We start from the raw sequence: 16,131 nt of genomic DNA, 5'->3' as shown, positions 1-16,131 counted from the left end.
GGACGTAATCATCCTTGTTTAGAACAAATGAAGATATACTCCTTAACCCCACCTGCAGAGCATATCAGGGTGGAAGGGGACATTGGACTGTATATTACACAGGTACCCAAATTTTTATAACCTCGCTATCTTATTTAGAACTAAAAACTTTGGATACTTTTATGGATTGGTTAGTTGCAAACTTTTTAAACAATAATTTTAATCATCATAGGATAATGATCACATTATCGTCCATTGTCTTATCCCTAAAGATCCCTGACAGTACATACAAACATTTATAATCCGTGTATATATTTATTCAGTGTTATTATTATTTGATATTCAACTATTAATCTTACCCCTTGTGCTGTGTACCTTTTCCTCATACAAGAGGCCTCTTATTTATGGAGTAGCGAAGTTGCTCTATAACTAACAACTCGCGGCATGTTAGCGCTGCGTGATTAGTTACTTGTCAGGAGGTATCGGGTTCGAGTCTGTACCATTCTAAAATTAATATGGAACCGGAGGCTGTTATGTCAGGTGCGTGAATTCAATAGAAAAAGCAGTGCAAAACCTTGGCTCATCTCATAAACTCATTACAGAGCATAGTTATGACTTCAAGAAAAAGGTCATAGAATCAAAGGGTAAGCTCAACTAATTACCCAGGATTTTGCACCCCTTGTTTATCCTTACTTGTTGGACTGGACGTTTTAATTACTCTGCGCTACTAAGTTACTCGATTATTCTTGTTCTTTAAAAATAATTTTTATTTTGTTTGCGTTTTTTTATATTTTCTATCTCTGTATATTATTTAATACTATTAAGACTACTATTTCTATGCTCTAGGGGCACTGCGCCTATGCTCTAGTATTATATTCTTATTTATTAGAATAATCTGCACTCAATTCTTTCCCCTAACATCATGAATTCTTTTTGTATGTACCCTCATCTTGTTTGTTATTATTTTCATAAAAGATATAATCCAATGGAGGACGACTTTTATAGTTATAGCTTTAATAAGATTTGGAAAAAAAATCGTTTATGAGAATGTTAAAATTCATTAGACGACAACTTAAAAAAGTACAATAGGCAAATATTTTTGAGAAATCATAGCAGTTCTAACGGTATGCGTAACATTTTTATAAAATTAACACAAGCCGCGCAATTTGAAATTTAAAAATGTACGCATCTCTTTTTGTAAATTTTTTTCTCTAATTTTCAGTTATATACCCGCAAGTCAAGTTTTACTTCAGTTGGGACATTTCAACACGTAGCTCCCTAACTATACATAGTAGAGGAATCGTTCTTATATTTCCAACAAAAAAAAACTTCTTCTTAGCGGTTCTAACGATATGCGTAACATTTTTCTACTATTAACTCAAGCCACGCAATTAGAATTTTAAAAAGTAGCGTTTGAGTGTCTTTTGGAAATTTTTTTTCTTGTTTTTAGAAAATAATCCAAAAATGTTATCAATCATAACTAACAAATAATCTTGTTATCAATGCAATATATTTAGGAAGTTGAAACTGTGAAAAATTTTATTTTCATATTTACTTTCAGTTTTCATTGTTTATTACTAAAAGTTATTATCAAATTAATGATTTACATTTTCATTTATAATAAATTGATGAAACCTTTTTTTTATTTACGAGTTTTAAGTTATCATAATAACAATTTATCGCATCGTATTAAAGACAGTTTTCAGCGTATAGTAAAATCAAGAATTTGAAGATTAATTCACTTTGGGGCCAACATAATTGATATTAGTATTGGGATTTTGATTTTATTATTCGTGGAAGATGTCTAAATAACGATAAGATACATAATAACAGGATAGATTAAATGGATAGAGCAAAACCTCTTCTGAAAAGAAACAGAAGGCATGCTGTAAGAGGTATTTTTTTCTAACGAGGATTTTTAAATTGTATCTTAAAACTAGTCATCAAAGTTTTAAATCGGTACAACAATAGTTGACCCGTTACAGTTGTACAGGTACAACGGTTGTTGACAATAGTTTTTTTTTAAGCTACTCAATAGTGCATTCTGTCTGTGTATTTATTCAATTAAAAATAGGTACTGGGTTCTTCATTTGTTTTAAATTTTCATTATTTAAAGAATAAAGGTTTGTTTACATTTCTATCTTTGATTAATTTGTTTAAAATGCTTCACTACCCTTTAACATAAGCATCGTTTTAAAATCATTTATCCAGGTGCAGTTGGAGGATTTCTCAGACCACGAGGTAAAATTCCATTTTTTTTACAAATATTATAAATGTAAGAGTATTGATGTATACTCAAGACAACTACCTTCCTCAAGTGGCAGAGACACTTTTCGTCTGCTAGCATTTTTTTTTGTTCTTTAGGAGGGACTCGAGTGAGTTTATATTTCCGACGCTATTAGCTGATTACAAAGACCCAAAACATAATTTAAACAGGGCCCCTGCCCTGAGGGACAAGTTACATAAAGAACATGCCCTTTATTATTTTACTTTAATATTATGGATAACAATTTAAACAGGCAGTTTTAAAGTATGATTTATCTGATTTCTACTTGATACAAGGACAGTATCTCTACGTGACGAGGCGTATAAACAGAATAATAAATATGAGCAAAATAGACGGACATTATTGAGAGCAGGGTAGATTCCCAGAAGTCGTATGAATTTTCACCACATATCAGCTGTGATAACAGCCGAAAAACGATAATTTCCTGTAAAAAATTATGTGTTCCTTGTCCTTCTGATATATACAAATAAAATATAATCATGTTAATGATGCAAATATTTGTTAGTAGAGAATCTAAAGGAAGAAAGTTTAGAAAATGAACAATCCTCTCTTCAAAAAAGCAAAGATAATAATGAAAATACTAGCCAAGGTAACTCAAATCATTTATATTTTTTTCCCACAAAAATCAGAATCTGCTTCTTTTTTCAACAGAATCAATCCAGTTCTAAACCATTTATAAAAAGAGACTTACTTAATTTTGTAGAAACATTACCAGAGCAAACAATAAAGGAACACATTGTTAAGACAGACGAACCGACTATCTTACTCACAGACAAAGTGAATTATAATGTTGCTTCAGTCTAAAAAAAACAACCCATTTTTATTTCATCTTAGTTTCTGAAAATTCACAAAACAATCAAACATCTGAAAATGAAATTACTCAAAGCAATACTAAAGATTCTACTGAAGATACAAGTGAAAATGGAACTGAAAAACCTGGTGAAACAAACATTGAAGAAACAAGTGCTAATCAAATAGAACCTGAGAAAGAAAAGAAAAGTGGAGTTGTTGAGAATGAAATTGTCAAGGAATAATTTATTTTAATCATAGTTTTTGTTGCTTTAGTAATTGGATGTTTTTCAGTCACCTAAGATTAAAAAATTTTATTTTTATGGTTCTGTTTAGATTTATGGCCAAAAAATAAGATGCTTTTACAGAAAGTACCTGTTGAGAAATGATAATCACAACCCCTTTTGATAAAAAAAAACTAAAAATATAGGAGGGGGTTAGTTTTGAACACAGTAAAAGTGTCAGACTAATTATGACGTAAAAAAAATTATCCAATGATGAAAGGCCATTATTGACCAATGGTAAAATTTATAGTGGCCTCTCATTAGCTAATTTTTTTTATTACGTCATAATCAGTCTGACACTTTTACTGTGTTCGTTAGTTTTTTTCTCAACTAGTCTAACTCCGGCAGTGGCTCTAAGCCTGCGTGATTGAAACCTGTGGTGCCCTTCGAGGCTACCAATTACTAAAATAACTTAGAAGAGAAGTCCTCTACCCCATCAACTCTTCCTAGAAGAAATTGCAAAAATAAGGGAGGGGGGGGGGGGAGGAAGGGTTCTCACTTTTGTGATGGTAAGTGTTGCAAAATATATTTTTTTTAAAATGAAGTACACGAACAATTATAGGTTTGTGATTAAAATTAATATGAACTAGGAACAAAAACCAGAAAATGAAATTAAAAATGAAACATCTCTACAAGAAGAACACAAAACACCCTTAAAACTTGGATTAAATGAAGCATTGAAAGTGGAAACTCCAACAATTTTGGATGTTAAACTAAGGTGAGACGGATTCTAACAAATTATTACCACCAAAAAGAAATTCAGATTTAAAAATCATTTATTTCGACCTATCTTATAAGATTATTTGTAATTTTCCAGATCTGGAACCTGTCTTTTTTACCTGCAAACCTTAGATGAAATTTTATAATTCAAAACTTAAATTTTTCTTCTGTAAAATTTAATCATTTCCTGTTTTAGTCCAAGAAGTGTAAAAAGAAGCAACAGTATTGGAAAACCCATAATCTGTAGGTCACAATCTGAGAAGTTAAAGAAGAAACCAAAAGGCACATTATAATTTGGTAGAATTGGGATTAAAATACCTATTCTTAAATTTTTCATTAGGAATGTAGCTTAATTTTGAATCAAACGCATTGTTAATATCAAGCTGATTCAAATGATATTAGTGTACTGTTAATGTATTAAATGTAAGCTACTCACGTAATCCTTAAGTTCAAATGTATATCATTCTTTTTGTTTAAAGCGAGACTTAGTTGTTTTTGTAATATATCAAACCTGCTCCTACTTAATATGAACGTGAAGGAGGGTTGAGTTTGAAATCTAAAGCTGTTCTTGGTATGATTACAACTAGGTCTAAAGAAACAGGTATAACTATTTTGATGTACTCAAAGTGTATATCAAGCATTTAAATACCCCCTCATTTATTTTTTTTAATTGAATATGAAAGGCAGTTTTTTTTATTTAATATGGCTAACCCTTGCAAGGGACCTAATTCTTCATGTCTCTGTGAAAGTCAAACAGTCGTATAAACTTTAATTACATAGATGCAAAGTAATATTAAATCTAAATTTCTTCAGGACCAATAGAAAACTCAAGAAGTTTAAGCATAAGCTCAAATGATGAAGATGAAACACTAGGATTGCAGAGATGCAACACAGTTCCAGCTAATTTTAAGGTAATCTTATATTGTTACAAGAAGAACTAAATATATACAAAATATTTTTTAAGAAATAAAGAAAACCAGAGAAAACTGACAATATTTTAGAGTAAATGACTACAGGGAAATAGGGAAAATTCAAATGTAAAGACTAGTACCTAATATATTTTTTACAAAGGTGATATCATATTCGTTGGTATGAGTATGTGAAAAGTAACTGTTAATTGCAAGTTTCCTAATTTTATATGGACTGAATGGACAGAAAAATTGTGCTTTAAATGAAGTTTAACAATATATATTCCTATAAATGAATAATTTAGAAGATATAAAAACAACTCAACAATATCTTTTCAGATTACTTCAGAGGAGGTTCCTGATCAAATAGATGAAGCAGTCAAAAGTATTGATGATTTAACAAAGGTTAAAGAAAAAGATCTTAAAGATTTCATTGAGAGAAATAAAAATGACAAAAATTTTAATGAAAACAAAGAAGAAACAAAATTAAATTCAGAAGAAGATAAATCTAAACAAGGAAATTTTACAGCAGTGGAATCTGAAGCTAATTCTGAGATAGAAAGTGAAAAAGAAAAAAAAGTTTTAACTGAAACTTCTCAAGCTAACAGCATTGTAAATGAAGGTATTTGTTAGTTTTCAGAAGTTTTATGAGAATATGAAAATTAAGGATTTTAAAATCATACTTTTAGTTAAAAAACTATTTTTAAAAAATCAACTTTAGTTTTTAACAAAGAGTTTCAGTCAAGGTATTTACAATTAAATAACCCCATGTATTCTGAAAGAGACTCAACAAAGTGTCCAACAAAATAAGCTGTGTGACGTCAATAGATTAATTTCTTTTTAAGGGGTTTCCTTTTTCACTTCTCCTCTTATCTCTCCCTTTTTTGACGTCTGTAATAGCAAAACATTAATAGATAGTCCTTAAAATTCCCAAGCAATTCTGACTTTACTGATATCCTCAGACAAAAAAAAAACTGATTTATATTAGGTTAACATTTGATTTTAGGTTTTGTGAGAAAAAGATCAAAAAGACCTCCAACTATAGGAACTCTGCATCCTATTGTGGAACTCCCAGAATCAAATGTAAACAGAAATTTTGAAATGCCAGGTTTAATTTATATTGAAGCTTTTCTCTAAATTTATTGTGGAACTACTTTGTCTTTAAGAAATGGCAAGAACCTAATTTTCATGTGATTGGAATGACTATAATTAGTTCCATAATTCTAAAAAACATTTTTGTAAAAGAAATATATTTTTGTCAAGAAAAGATTTTTTAAAACTTGTCTTAGGCCACATCTACATATAACTTTATAGTAATTTAACAATTTTTTTAAAGAATTGACAGCTGACCAGAAAGAAACCTATGCTGCAGAAGCTAAAAGTATTGCAGATCAAGCACTATCAAGATATTCTTTCAGGAAAGTTTATAAAATCTTTTTGCGGTACTTTGAATTCCAATAATAGAGAGGATAGATTGTAAAGTTTTGAGTATTGAGTTATAAATGATTGAAAAATGACAATTCAGGAAAATATTTTACATCTTTAAGGATACTATTTTTAGATGTGGTGACTGATGATAACCAAAAAAATATTTTAGGAGACGGTCTAGAAGAGGGAGAAGGAGGTTAAGACAACAACTTTCACTGGAGTCAGATAGAATTGAGTAAGTTAAATGTGGAATTTATCAGTGATGGGTTTGTTATCCACTACTTAGTCCTTTGTGTGATTTATACATTACTCATTTAAATATGAATAGATTTTAACTCAAATAATGATCAATTATATTAAGGGAATTATCAGATACTTTTTCCACAGTTTCAAGTCTTTCATCAATAGGAGATGCTTCTAGCTTATCATCCCTAGGCATGGTTAAATTTGGGTTTAATAATTAAACTTGGTCTAGATAGCAAGATCAAAATTATCTCATAATGGAAAAGCTGTTGTCTATAAATATCTAACATCAGATCCAATTCAAGGATTAGATATAATTCTTACTGATATTGTCCTTTCTTGATATTATTTGTCTCAAATTCTTTAAAATTCAATTTACTTTCCAATGTGTTAGGAATTTTTCCAACTAAAGCTAAAGGGTTGGATTATCAAAAGAGTTCCCCTTCATTAGCTTTGTCTCTTCTCTGTCTTTTAATTCCTATCTTATTTTAATCATAAAGGATCTGTTTCATCAATGGGATCAATTTCATCACTTGGGTCAAGCATCTCAAGCTTGGGTTCTATATCTTCAATGGGATCCACCATATCTTCATTAGGTTATAAATTTAAAAAAAGAGTCATATATGAATTGCTTAGCAGCATAAAGATTGAAAACTACTGTTGCTGAGGGACAATTGCTGTTTGCTCTAATTTAATAAGTTAAATGAACTGAACATATTAACTCTAGTTGTGCCTTAAAGTAAGGGCAGCAACCTATACATAATCTTTTTTTTTTAAAGCTTCACCTTTAAATTGTAAAAAAAAACCTTTTCAGATTTCCCAAATTTGTGTCGTGATTATTTTTCTTTTTATTCTATGTTTTAGGTTCAATATCAAGTTTATCTTCCTTTGGTTCAAGTATTTCATCTCTAGGAATAGATGTATTAGAGTAATGACTATAGACTTTATATTTAAGTGATTCCTTAATGTCCAAAGTATTAGATCCAAAGATTTGTAGGCAATGGTATTTTAAGGTTTATCTTTTCCCTTACTACTTTTGATAGAATTTATCAATTACTTAATTATTCTCACTGTTGGATTATTTGAACTTGGTAACAACTTTAACAACTACTCTAATCTTTATTTTATTCTCACAAGGCTCTGTTTCTTCATTGTCATCAATTGGATCAATTTCATCACTTGAATCATTTGCATTATCTTCAAGATATTCTTCCATGAGCTCGTTGGGGTAATCAACTTTTGTATTGGTCAATTTTAAATGAAATGAGCAGATAGACTATAAACTTTTTGCTTTCAATTTAAATTTTATCAGATTTATTGGGCCCTTTAAAGAAAGCTAAACTTTTTAACAATAGGTAGCCACAAACGAACAATAAAATCAGTACAAAATTTGGTAGAATTATGTACAAAAATCTGCTTGAAATTTGAAAAAAAAATATTTTTTATTCATTTTAGGTCAGAAATATCAAGTACATCGTTGAACTCAGCTACGTCTGAGGAGTCAACACCTGGCAGTGATGATTCAAGTAAAACATTGAAGAATGAGGAAAAATAATTCAGGGTAATGTTCATAGTTTTCTTTAGTCATGTAATTCAGACCCCTCCCCACCCCCACTATAAGTTTTTTTGTCTTTTATTTCAGTTATGTAAAATGTGAGGAACAAAATTATCTGACTTTCCAAATGGCACAAATAAAAATTTTTATTTAACAACATATCTTACCGGCCACATTTACATATGAATTCCTGGTATATTTTAAAAGGTGCCCAAAAAATGCTAATCACATAATTTAGGACCAACAACCAAATATGAGATTTCGAAATATTTAGACTGATGTTATCAATTACCAAAAAACCTCTCTAAAAAGTTTAAATGGGTCTCTAAATGTTTTAAAACGTTTTTTTCCTTGCTAAGTCTTTGTAAATTATCGTTTTATCCTAATAGCTTTTAAAATTCAATATATCATTTAGTCCTACCAAAATTACTGGTATGGAAAATATTTTTTTTTTGTAGATCAAGGGCCTCAAACATCTTGGACAGAAGAAAAAGAACCCTTTCTGAATTTGAGGAGACAACAGTTTCAGAGATTTTAATACACAAGTGGAAACAATAGGGTGTCACAATCAAATATAAAAAATGTGGGGGGATGCGACGTTGGGCTGCTGAAGACAAAGTTTTATGATAATGTTGTCTTATTTGTTAGCTTAACAACTTTGGGGTCTTTTCCTGAATTTTGATTGGTTGGTTCATTAACTCAAGTGTCCAAAGTTTCAGACTAACCCCCCCCCCCCAAAAAAAAATCTCCCCCCACAATTTTTTTTTTACTTTTAAATCTAAAATACGAAAAATTAGGTTGATTAGGCAGCATTATGAAACCTAGATTATTTGTTTTTTGTTTTACGGATTTCTGAGTAGATCCTTGGCCTTTAAAACCTAGAATGAAATCCAAAAAATATAATAACACATTTATTTGGCAGAAAGAATTATAAAACAGAATAATTTCATGATAACAATTTTGTACAATTCAAAAAATTTTTATAATATACATAAATTTGCTTTTATTTTACATTAAGAAGCTTTTATGTGCTTAAACATTAACTTTTCAGGAGAGTAATGCACCTACTCTATAACTATTGTAGGTATTCATATTAAGTTATTTGAGATAAAAAAGAACTTATTATTTATTGGCGATTTTAAAGTTTGATTGAAAATTATTAAACCTATTTTAATTATTTTTACTGAATAATATTTAATTGTTTCATGCTTGGTTTTACTGTGCTAGTTGTTATATCTTAACTGGCACTAAATCAAAATCATTAGTAAAGACAGTGTTTGCCATCTAGCGCAGCAATAAAAAACCAAAAATTATTTGTGAATTAAAAGCATCTGTCAGACAGATACATTATTTTATACAGAGTAGCTGCACCTCTAAAAAAAACAATAAAAATTGATTTTACTATTATAACATAAATATGCTTTTTACTGAATATATTCCAGTATATTACATGAATTATACATTCTTTTATTGTTTATTAACTTTATTTGCTTAAGGTTTTTCAACTGTGCTTCTTTTAAAATTGAAATCATTTGCTTTTTTTCACATTTTATTATCTACTTTTCAATAAATTCTTTTTTGAAACTGTTTCTGTTTACAATTTGTGTAAAATTTAATAGATTGCTAACAAATTAACTGTAAAAAGCTCTAAATTCTACATTATAATTTCAACAATTAATTATCATGATATACTTTTAAATAAATAGTTATTGGCAAAATAAGATTAAAATTTACTACAGTTTTTTTTTTACTTGGCATAAAAGATAATAACCCTGTCAACATTCCATTTTAATTGTATATGTCGCCTAAAGCTGTATAAAAAAAGTGGCAAATGCTGATAAATTATAGATATGACATTTTGTGATGACCAAAGAGATGGTATAAAAAAATGATCATTGCTGGTATATCATCGACTTATCGCTTTCCTGATGACATCTTTTTAAGCCTTAATCGATTTTTGTTGAGTTAAAAATTTGACAGGGTAGGATTCCAGGTATTATTCATTTTAGCTGGCCACGGCTGAGCTAGATTGTGATTTCAGCTGGAGTATGATGGATCTCATCCTTGACACATCCTACAACACATTATTTTTATTCGGGAGGGAATATCAATGCAAAATCAACAACCCTGTCATCCTTCTTTAATTTTGTTGGTGTATTCTCTTAAGTGTTTATTTGAATACTGAAACACCCATTCTTCTTACTTAGTTTATCACTTTGGATTATGTTAGGTTGGGTCATATTAGATAGTTTTGCATGGGTAATTCATATAGGAAAAAATTTAACTAATCCCCCCCCCCCCTCCCGAATTTATTAAAAAATAAGTAATCTATAAGCTCTTTGAGAGAAAGCACTTATACTAGCGTAATATCATAAAAAATGACTAGTTTGATATTAACAAAGCATTTAATGGTATTAATTAATCCTTTTCAGATGAGAAATTCAGACAGTGAGTGGAATTAAATTGGACATTAAAATATGCCTAGTTTTTCAACAATTAATTATAAGAAGGGGTTAATTTTGTTTTGTTTCATTTGGAATCTTTAATAATTTTGTCATCAATTGTCTTGTCCATGGGAAAAATAAAATAAAATTAAAGAAGGGAGAGGGCAAGAGAAAATTTAAAATTCCGTTGCTAATTTTTAGTTTAATTTAATATGAAAAAAAAGTCCGCAAAATTAATATCTACCTTAACTGTTTTGCACGTTTTCTGGTTGAAATCGCACAACTTGGCCACTCTGAACAAAAATAAATTAGAAATAAACTATTAACATTTTAAATGGATATTGATATTAGTCCGGTTATTCAGTTTACTGTTTTTTGCCTTTCAAACTAAACTTGTATTTTGATTTTGAATGTATTTTGTCATTGAATACCTCTCCCATTCTGTGCCAGGTTCCATGGTTTCAGAGAACTCGGAAACATAGGTCCTGTCCTCACTTAGTCGAGCTTCTCTGAAAATTAAAGTGTCTTTGTATACTGTAATAATAATAGTTATTAATCAAATTGTAGTATACAATCTTTCTGCGGATAGTAAAATAAAAAATCATTAGATTAGCTCCATTTTTTAGCCTTGAGAGGCCAACTAATACAATGCAATACATAGTTTTTCGGTATAGCTCAAAACCGGTTCTAATACATCTATTTTAAAGTCATACTAGAAAAGTATCTTTTTACACCTAATTTTCCACGAGTAATAAAATAGGAATAATAAAATCAATATCGGAATATCGGCCAAGTGGTCACAGTGATACATTCAGACTGACAAACGCATATTACGTTTTGTATAAAGATTTACCTATTTGCTGCTCTAGTTTTTTCCATGGTGTCATCATGTAGCTTGTACCAATCTTCTAATTCCTAAGTTTAAATTTAAGATCATGTATTTCAAGAGAATATATATATGTAGGTTGAATGCTTTCTCTAAAATTGCCTAACGAACACAGAACCCTCTTTCCCTTTTTTGAAAAGGAATTGAAATAAAGGAGGTAGATATCTTGACACAAAAAAAACTACATCTCCCCCCCCCCCTATATTCAATTTTTTTTAAAAACAAAAGGTAGGGGATTCTGTACTCGACTATTCAATTTGAGGGAAACCACCGAAATTTGTAAACCATTTCAGAACAAATCATTGCCTCAATTTTGAATTCTTATAATTTATAAACAACACAGATACTCTTTAACTATATCACATTTAAATTTAATTGCGTCTAACATACTGGTATTGATTTTTTTCAGATTTTTATAATTTATTAATTTTAATTTTCATGTATGATTCATTTTTGTATTAACACTATCTTTCTAATTATACATTTGTAGGTTATTATTGCTGCTCTATCTTATTGATTTATAGCGCCTATAAAAAATCACTAATGATAGGCCAATACACAGACTAAATTACCAATGGTAGACTAGTATACATTTTGATTGACTAATGGTAGGGCAGTATGCCGTCATTTTTATAGGGACTATAAAAAGCTACATTTTGTTTACCCACCTTTGCTGCATTTTCTTTGAGTTTTTGTCTGTCCTCTTCCTCCTGCTTATCTTTCTCACACAGACGAGCCATTTGTCTTTCTCTCCATTCTCTAAAATTATATTTCAAGATTTGTAGCGAAGCTACTCTATAATTTACATTGTCTGCTAGTAGCCAAGCTACTCTATAATTTACATTGTCTGTTAGTAGCCAAGCTACTCTATAAATTACTGTCTGTCCGTCCGTCAGTTCGTAATACTAAGGAAGAAATTTGATTTTCTAAACTGCTATTTATGACAGACAGCTAATATTTTCATTGATGATTCCTATGGCTTCTGTAAATCTAGTCTATACATAGTTTTGTCCGTATGACTGTTGCTCATACTTCAAAAGATATAAAAATTATAATGAGGTTCCATGACTGTTAGGTTTTTGACATATTCTCTGTTTCTTTTTTACAACTAAGCATCTAATATATATAACTCACACTTGTCAAACTTTTCATTATTACTTTGCTGTGGCTGAATTAACATTGAGATAGCTACCAATGTATAATTTTTACCTTAAAACAGCTGGCTCTTCTTTAACCTTCTTGATGGTGGGAAAAGATGTTATTGGCTTGACTGTTGAAACTGGCTTGGAGGAGTCAGTCACCGAAGAGGGGGACAGAGTCACGCCAAGATCATCTGAATCAGTGCAAAGTTGCATTTTAATATCAATATTTGAATTTACAGTAAACGAATTGAGGAGGCACGAGCTATATATAACTTTGCCCACAGGGTGTGGACCATGTTCCGACTTTAAATTGGGTCTTTAAATAACAACCAATAGGATCGGAAATATTAACACAGCCAAGTCGCTGCAGCTACAAAATAGCAGAAAGCAATTTGTTAGCAGACGAAAAAGGAACCCACTACTGAAACCAGGTAATACAGTATTATCTTTTTAATTTCACAACAGTAGAAAAGCAATTAGTTGAGTTGTATTTAAAAATAATTTACTTAAGTAACCTCAAATTAGAACACAGTAATAGTGTCTGACTCATTATAATGTAACAAAAAAAATTAGCCAATGAGAGGCCACTATAAATTTTACCATTGGTCAATAACGGCCTCTCATTGGCTAATTTTTTTTTGTTACGTCATAATCAGTCAGACACTATTACTGTGTTCCTCAAATTATCGAAAGACCAAAAAAAAACTCTTCGTAAAAAAAACATTTTAATTTGCTTAAAATTTATTTAGTTGCAATATCTAATTTGTTGAATGTGGAAATATAAAAATAATAAGTTGTTGTCTGTTACCTGACAAGGCAGCACCAAGTTCTGAATCAATTGTGCCAAGTTGTGCTTGCTCTCTGGACAGAAACTCTGAACAAAACAAGACAATTAATTCAATTAAAAGCTCAGAAGTTCCAAATAAAGCTGGGCTGAAATTCTAAAAATTCTATAATTGTATTTTGTTTCTAACAATAATTTAGATGTCTAGCATCTCTACCCTCAATCATTCCTTCCACCACAAATGTTGTACACCATATTGGAGTAAATACTATTAATTTTCCCTTAGAGTTTAGGCTATAAGATCTCCATGATTAAAGATTTGGTTGAGTAATATTACAAATAAAACCCCCAGGGTGTAGCAGTCCTTTTCTTTAGAACCTGTAACCTGTGTAGATTGAATCCATTTTAATTATGTACTTGATTCAGTTAGATTTGGTTGAGGTAAAATAAGGAACTGGGAAGTTAAGGTACTTGAGGGAATCTAATATCCGCACCTGCAGCTGGATCTTCTTCAACTTCTCCACTGTCATCACCAGTAGCATCTTCAACCTTCTCCACTTCTACTTCACTTTCTCCGATTAGGTCAGTTTCCTGATAAAATAAAATATAATTTCCAGTATAGCTTTGAAACCGATTAATATTCACTGGATTAGAACCGGTTCTGAGCCACACTGAAAAAATCATTCATCACGTTGTTTCACAGCTAACTTTCCTTTAAAAAAATAATCATGAAAACTAATTAAATTTCCAAATTTTAAATTTAAGAAATTGTTGACACCCCTCGACCGGCCACTAAATTTAAGTATGGTAAAAGTATTGGATAAATGATTATCCAAAAATATACCTTTCCTTTCCTTGAAAATTGTAGGATTATTAAGCTTACCATGAGATTAGCTTCAGCCTTTGATTCTACCATCTCCCCAAAATCATCATCAAATCCAGACATTTTAGCTTTCTCAAATTCAATACAATTTTTATATAATTTTAAAATGCTCCAACATTCATAAAAAGCAAATTAAATCGGAATAACGGGACATTTACAATTAAGACATTAACGTAAAAGATAGCGATGCCACGTGCGGATGACATTATGACCAATTTTTCTAGGAATCAATATTTCAAATGACGGACTAATAGTAATAAAATAACTATATAAGTATGCCTAGAACATTTATAAAAAGCATTACTATAGTTTACTTTTCTAGTAGAATTTGTACTCAACTAACTGGTTCTGACAATTAAAGAACTTATTTAAACACTATAAAAAAAAATTAAGTAAACCTATAATTATTTTCACATAGATATACCAACCTTTTATATAACTATGATTAAAACATACTATACATTTTTTTCTAGGAAATATTGTATATAACCAGCTGGTTCTAACAGATAAAAACTGTTTTTCAACAAATAGAAAACATTGAGGTACACCTATCAGTATTTTCACATAGATATACAAACCTTTAATATAACTATGTTTAAAACATATTTTATATACATTTTTCTAGGAAATATTGTATATAACCAGCTGGTTCTATCAGAAACAAACTGTATTCCAACACAATGAAAACATGATTTAAACCTATCAGTAATTTCACACAGATATACCAACCTTTAGTATAACTATGTTTAAAACATATTATATATATTTTTCTAAGAAAATTGTATATAATCAGCTGGTTCTAACAGAAACAAACTGTATTCCAACACAATGAAAACATGATTTAAACCTATCAGTAATTTCAAATAGATATACCAACCTCTAGTATAACTATGTTTAAAACATATTATATATATTTTTCTGAGAAATATGGTATATAACCAGCTGGTTCTAACAGATAAAAACTGTATTTAAACAAAAAGAAAACATTGAGGTACACCTATCAGTAATTTCACATAGATATACAAACCTTTAATATAACTATGTTTAAAACATATTATATATATTTTTTCTAGGAAATATTGTATATAAACAGCTGGTTCTAATAGAAAAAATTGAGGTACACCTATCAGTACTTTCACATAGATATACCAACCTCTAGTATAACTATGTTTAAAACATATTATATATATTTTTTCTAAGAAATATTGTATGTATATAATCAGCTGGTTTTATCACAAAAATAGAGACTTTATTCCGGTACTTTGGATAACCTCTGTTTAACAGAGATACAAGGATATGTAAATTCACCATGAATATTATTTATATTATTTTATGTAAAATATAAAATAAATTTATAATATATCACAACGTTTCTATAGAGAGCTTTCTATAGCGAAGGGCCAGTGGATATTAATCAGTTTTGAAGCCATACTGGAAAATATATAAATAATTTTTGGGAGCACAGCTGCTATATAAACTGTATATACCCTGAATCTGTCGGACTCTATATTATAACTATTTTCTTAGATAAATTTACAAACAATACACAAAAATATGTAGTTTACAAAAGTTTTACCTATTAAATGGTTCTTAAATTACACTTAAGAAACAATCCATAATATTTCAATATAAGTTCAATATTTTTTAAGTGTAACAGTTTATGAAAAGATTTGTAATTGATTGATCTTCCAATTTTATGTTTTTTTTTATATATTTAAAATCATTTTAAAATCTTATTTATACATCTTTAATTCCATGGTTTGTACCCTTCTCTTCTCTCAATTTTTCTCTCTCTTATC

At 29.6% G+C, this 16,131-nt stretch overlaps 4 protein-coding genes across 5 annotated transcripts; 3 read left to right on the top strand and 1 right to left on the bottom strand.

The window, feature by feature from the left end:
- Positions 1 to 1,807: 1,807 nt before the first annotated feature.
- Positions 1,808 to 3,387, top strand: LOC145324242 (uncharacterized). Of its 2 annotated transcripts, none has more exons than XM_080166864.1 (4): positions 1,808 to 1,874; positions 2,191 to 2,220; positions 2,775 to 2,855; positions 3,101 to 3,387. In XM_080166864.1, the coding sequence occupies exons 1-4, from the start codon at positions 1,823 to 1,825 to the stop codon at positions 3,298 to 3,300; spliced, it is 363 nt and encodes a 120-aa protein (XP_080022990.1). In that variant the 5' UTR covers positions 1,808 to 1,822; the 3' UTR covers positions 3,301 to 3,387. The 2 variants fall into 2 exon arrangements, with proteins under 2 accessions (XP_080022990.1, XP_080022989.1); XM_080166863.1 differs by having other exon boundaries at positions 2,772 to 2,855.
- Positions 3,388 to 3,934: 547 nt separating this feature from the next.
- Positions 3,935 to 6,473, top strand: LOC145324241 (uncharacterized). Its single transcript, XM_080166862.1, has 7 exons — positions 3,935 to 4,057; positions 4,256 to 4,341; positions 4,598 to 4,660; positions 4,873 to 4,970; positions 5,307 to 5,589; positions 5,974 to 6,075; positions 6,304 to 6,473. Exons 3-7 carry the CDS (start codon positions 4,633 to 4,635, stop codon positions 6,426 to 6,428), a joined length of 636 nt encoding a protein of 211 aa, XP_080022988.1. The 5' UTR covers positions 3,935 to 4,057; positions 4,256 to 4,341; positions 4,598 to 4,632; the 3' UTR covers positions 6,429 to 6,473.
- A 75-nt stretch (positions 6,474 to 6,548) lies between these two features.
- On the top strand, positions 6,549 to 8,920 carry LOC145325184 (uncharacterized). Its single transcript, XM_080168052.1, has 6 exons — positions 6,549 to 6,630; positions 6,757 to 7,234; positions 7,503 to 7,551; positions 7,777 to 7,866; positions 8,094 to 8,199; positions 8,652 to 8,920. Exons 2-5 carry the CDS (start codon positions 7,153 to 7,155, stop codon positions 8,191 to 8,193), a joined length of 321 nt encoding a protein of 106 aa, XP_080024178.1. The 5' UTR covers positions 6,549 to 6,630; positions 6,757 to 7,152; the 3' UTR covers positions 8,194 to 8,199; positions 8,652 to 8,920.
- Positions 8,921 to 9,091: 171 nt separating this feature from the next.
- LOC145325183 (clathrin light chain-like) lies at positions 9,092 to 14,445 on the bottom strand. Its single transcript, XM_080168051.1, has 9 exons — positions 14,333 to 14,445; positions 13,944 to 14,040; positions 13,474 to 13,539; positions 12,733 to 12,856; positions 12,192 to 12,282; positions 11,491 to 11,552; positions 11,069 to 11,146; positions 10,882 to 10,930; positions 9,092 to 10,267 (listed from the first exon to the last, which is right to left on the bottom strand). The coding sequence occupies exons 1-9, from the start codon at positions 14,393 to 14,395 to the stop codon at positions 10,199 to 10,201; spliced, it is 699 nt and encodes a 232-aa protein (XP_080024177.1). The 5' UTR covers positions 14,396 to 14,445; the 3' UTR covers positions 9,092 to 10,198.
- Between the last annotated feature and the right edge of the window lie 1,686 nt (positions 14,446 to 16,131).

The sequence above is a fragment of the Acartia tonsa genome, chromosome 7 (assembly GCF_053477335.1).
Source record: "Acartia tonsa isolate MP-2025a chromosome 7, ASM5347733v1, whole genome shotgun sequence".
NCBI classification, from domain to species: Eukaryota; Metazoa; Arthropoda; class Copepoda; order Calanoida; family Acartiidae; genus Acartia; species Acartia tonsa.
The sequence above is the reverse complement of the archived record's forward strand: the minus strand, read 5'-3'. Positions and strand labels throughout refer to the sequence as shown.

Coding starts and splice junctions, on each gene's coding strand:
- LOC145324242 (XM_080166863.1), top strand. CDS start 1,823: ATGGATAGAGCAAAACCTCTTCTGAAAAGAAACAGAAGGCATGCTGTA. Junction 1,875..2,190: donor CAGAAGGCATGCTGTAAGAG/GTATTTTTTTCT, acceptor TCATTTATCCAG/GTGCAGTTGGAGGATTTCTC. Junction 2,856..3,100: donor TAATGAAAATACTAGCCAAG/GTAACTCAAATC, acceptor ATTTCATCTTAG/TTTCTGAAAATTCACAAAAC.
- LOC145324241 (XM_080166862.1), top strand. CDS start 4,633: ATGATTACAACTAGGTCTAAAGAAACAG. Junction 4,661..4,872: donor AACTAGGTCTAAAGAAACAG/GTATAACTATTT, acceptor AAATTTCTTCAG/GACCAATAGAAAACTCAAGA. Junction 5,590..5,973: donor TAACAGCATTGTAAATGAAG/GTATTTGTTAGT, acceptor ATTTGATTTTAG/GTTTTGTGAGAAAAAGATCA.
- LOC145325184 (XM_080168052.1), top strand. CDS start 7,153: ATGGGATCAATTTCATCACTTGGGTCAAGCATCTCAAGCTTGGGTTCT. Junction 7,552..7,776: donor TCAAGTATTTCATCTCTAGG/AATAGATGTATT, acceptor ATTCTCACAAGG/CTCTGTTTCTTCATTGTCAT. Junction 7,867..8,093: donor TCTTCCATGAGCTCGTTGGG/GTAATCAACTTT, acceptor TATTCATTTTAG/GTCAGAAATATCAAGTACAT.
- LOC145325183 (XM_080168051.1), bottom strand. CDS start 14,395: ATGTCTGGATTTGATGATGATTTTGGGGAGATGGTAGAATCAAAGGCT. Junction 13,540..13,943: donor TGAAGAAGATCCAGCTGCAG/GTGCGGATATTA, acceptor TGTTTTGTTCAG/AGTTTCTGTCCAGAGAGCAA. Junction 10,268..10,881: donor AAACGTGCAAAACAGTTAAG/GTAGATATTAAT, acceptor AATGTGTTGTAG/GATGTGTCAAGGATGAGATC.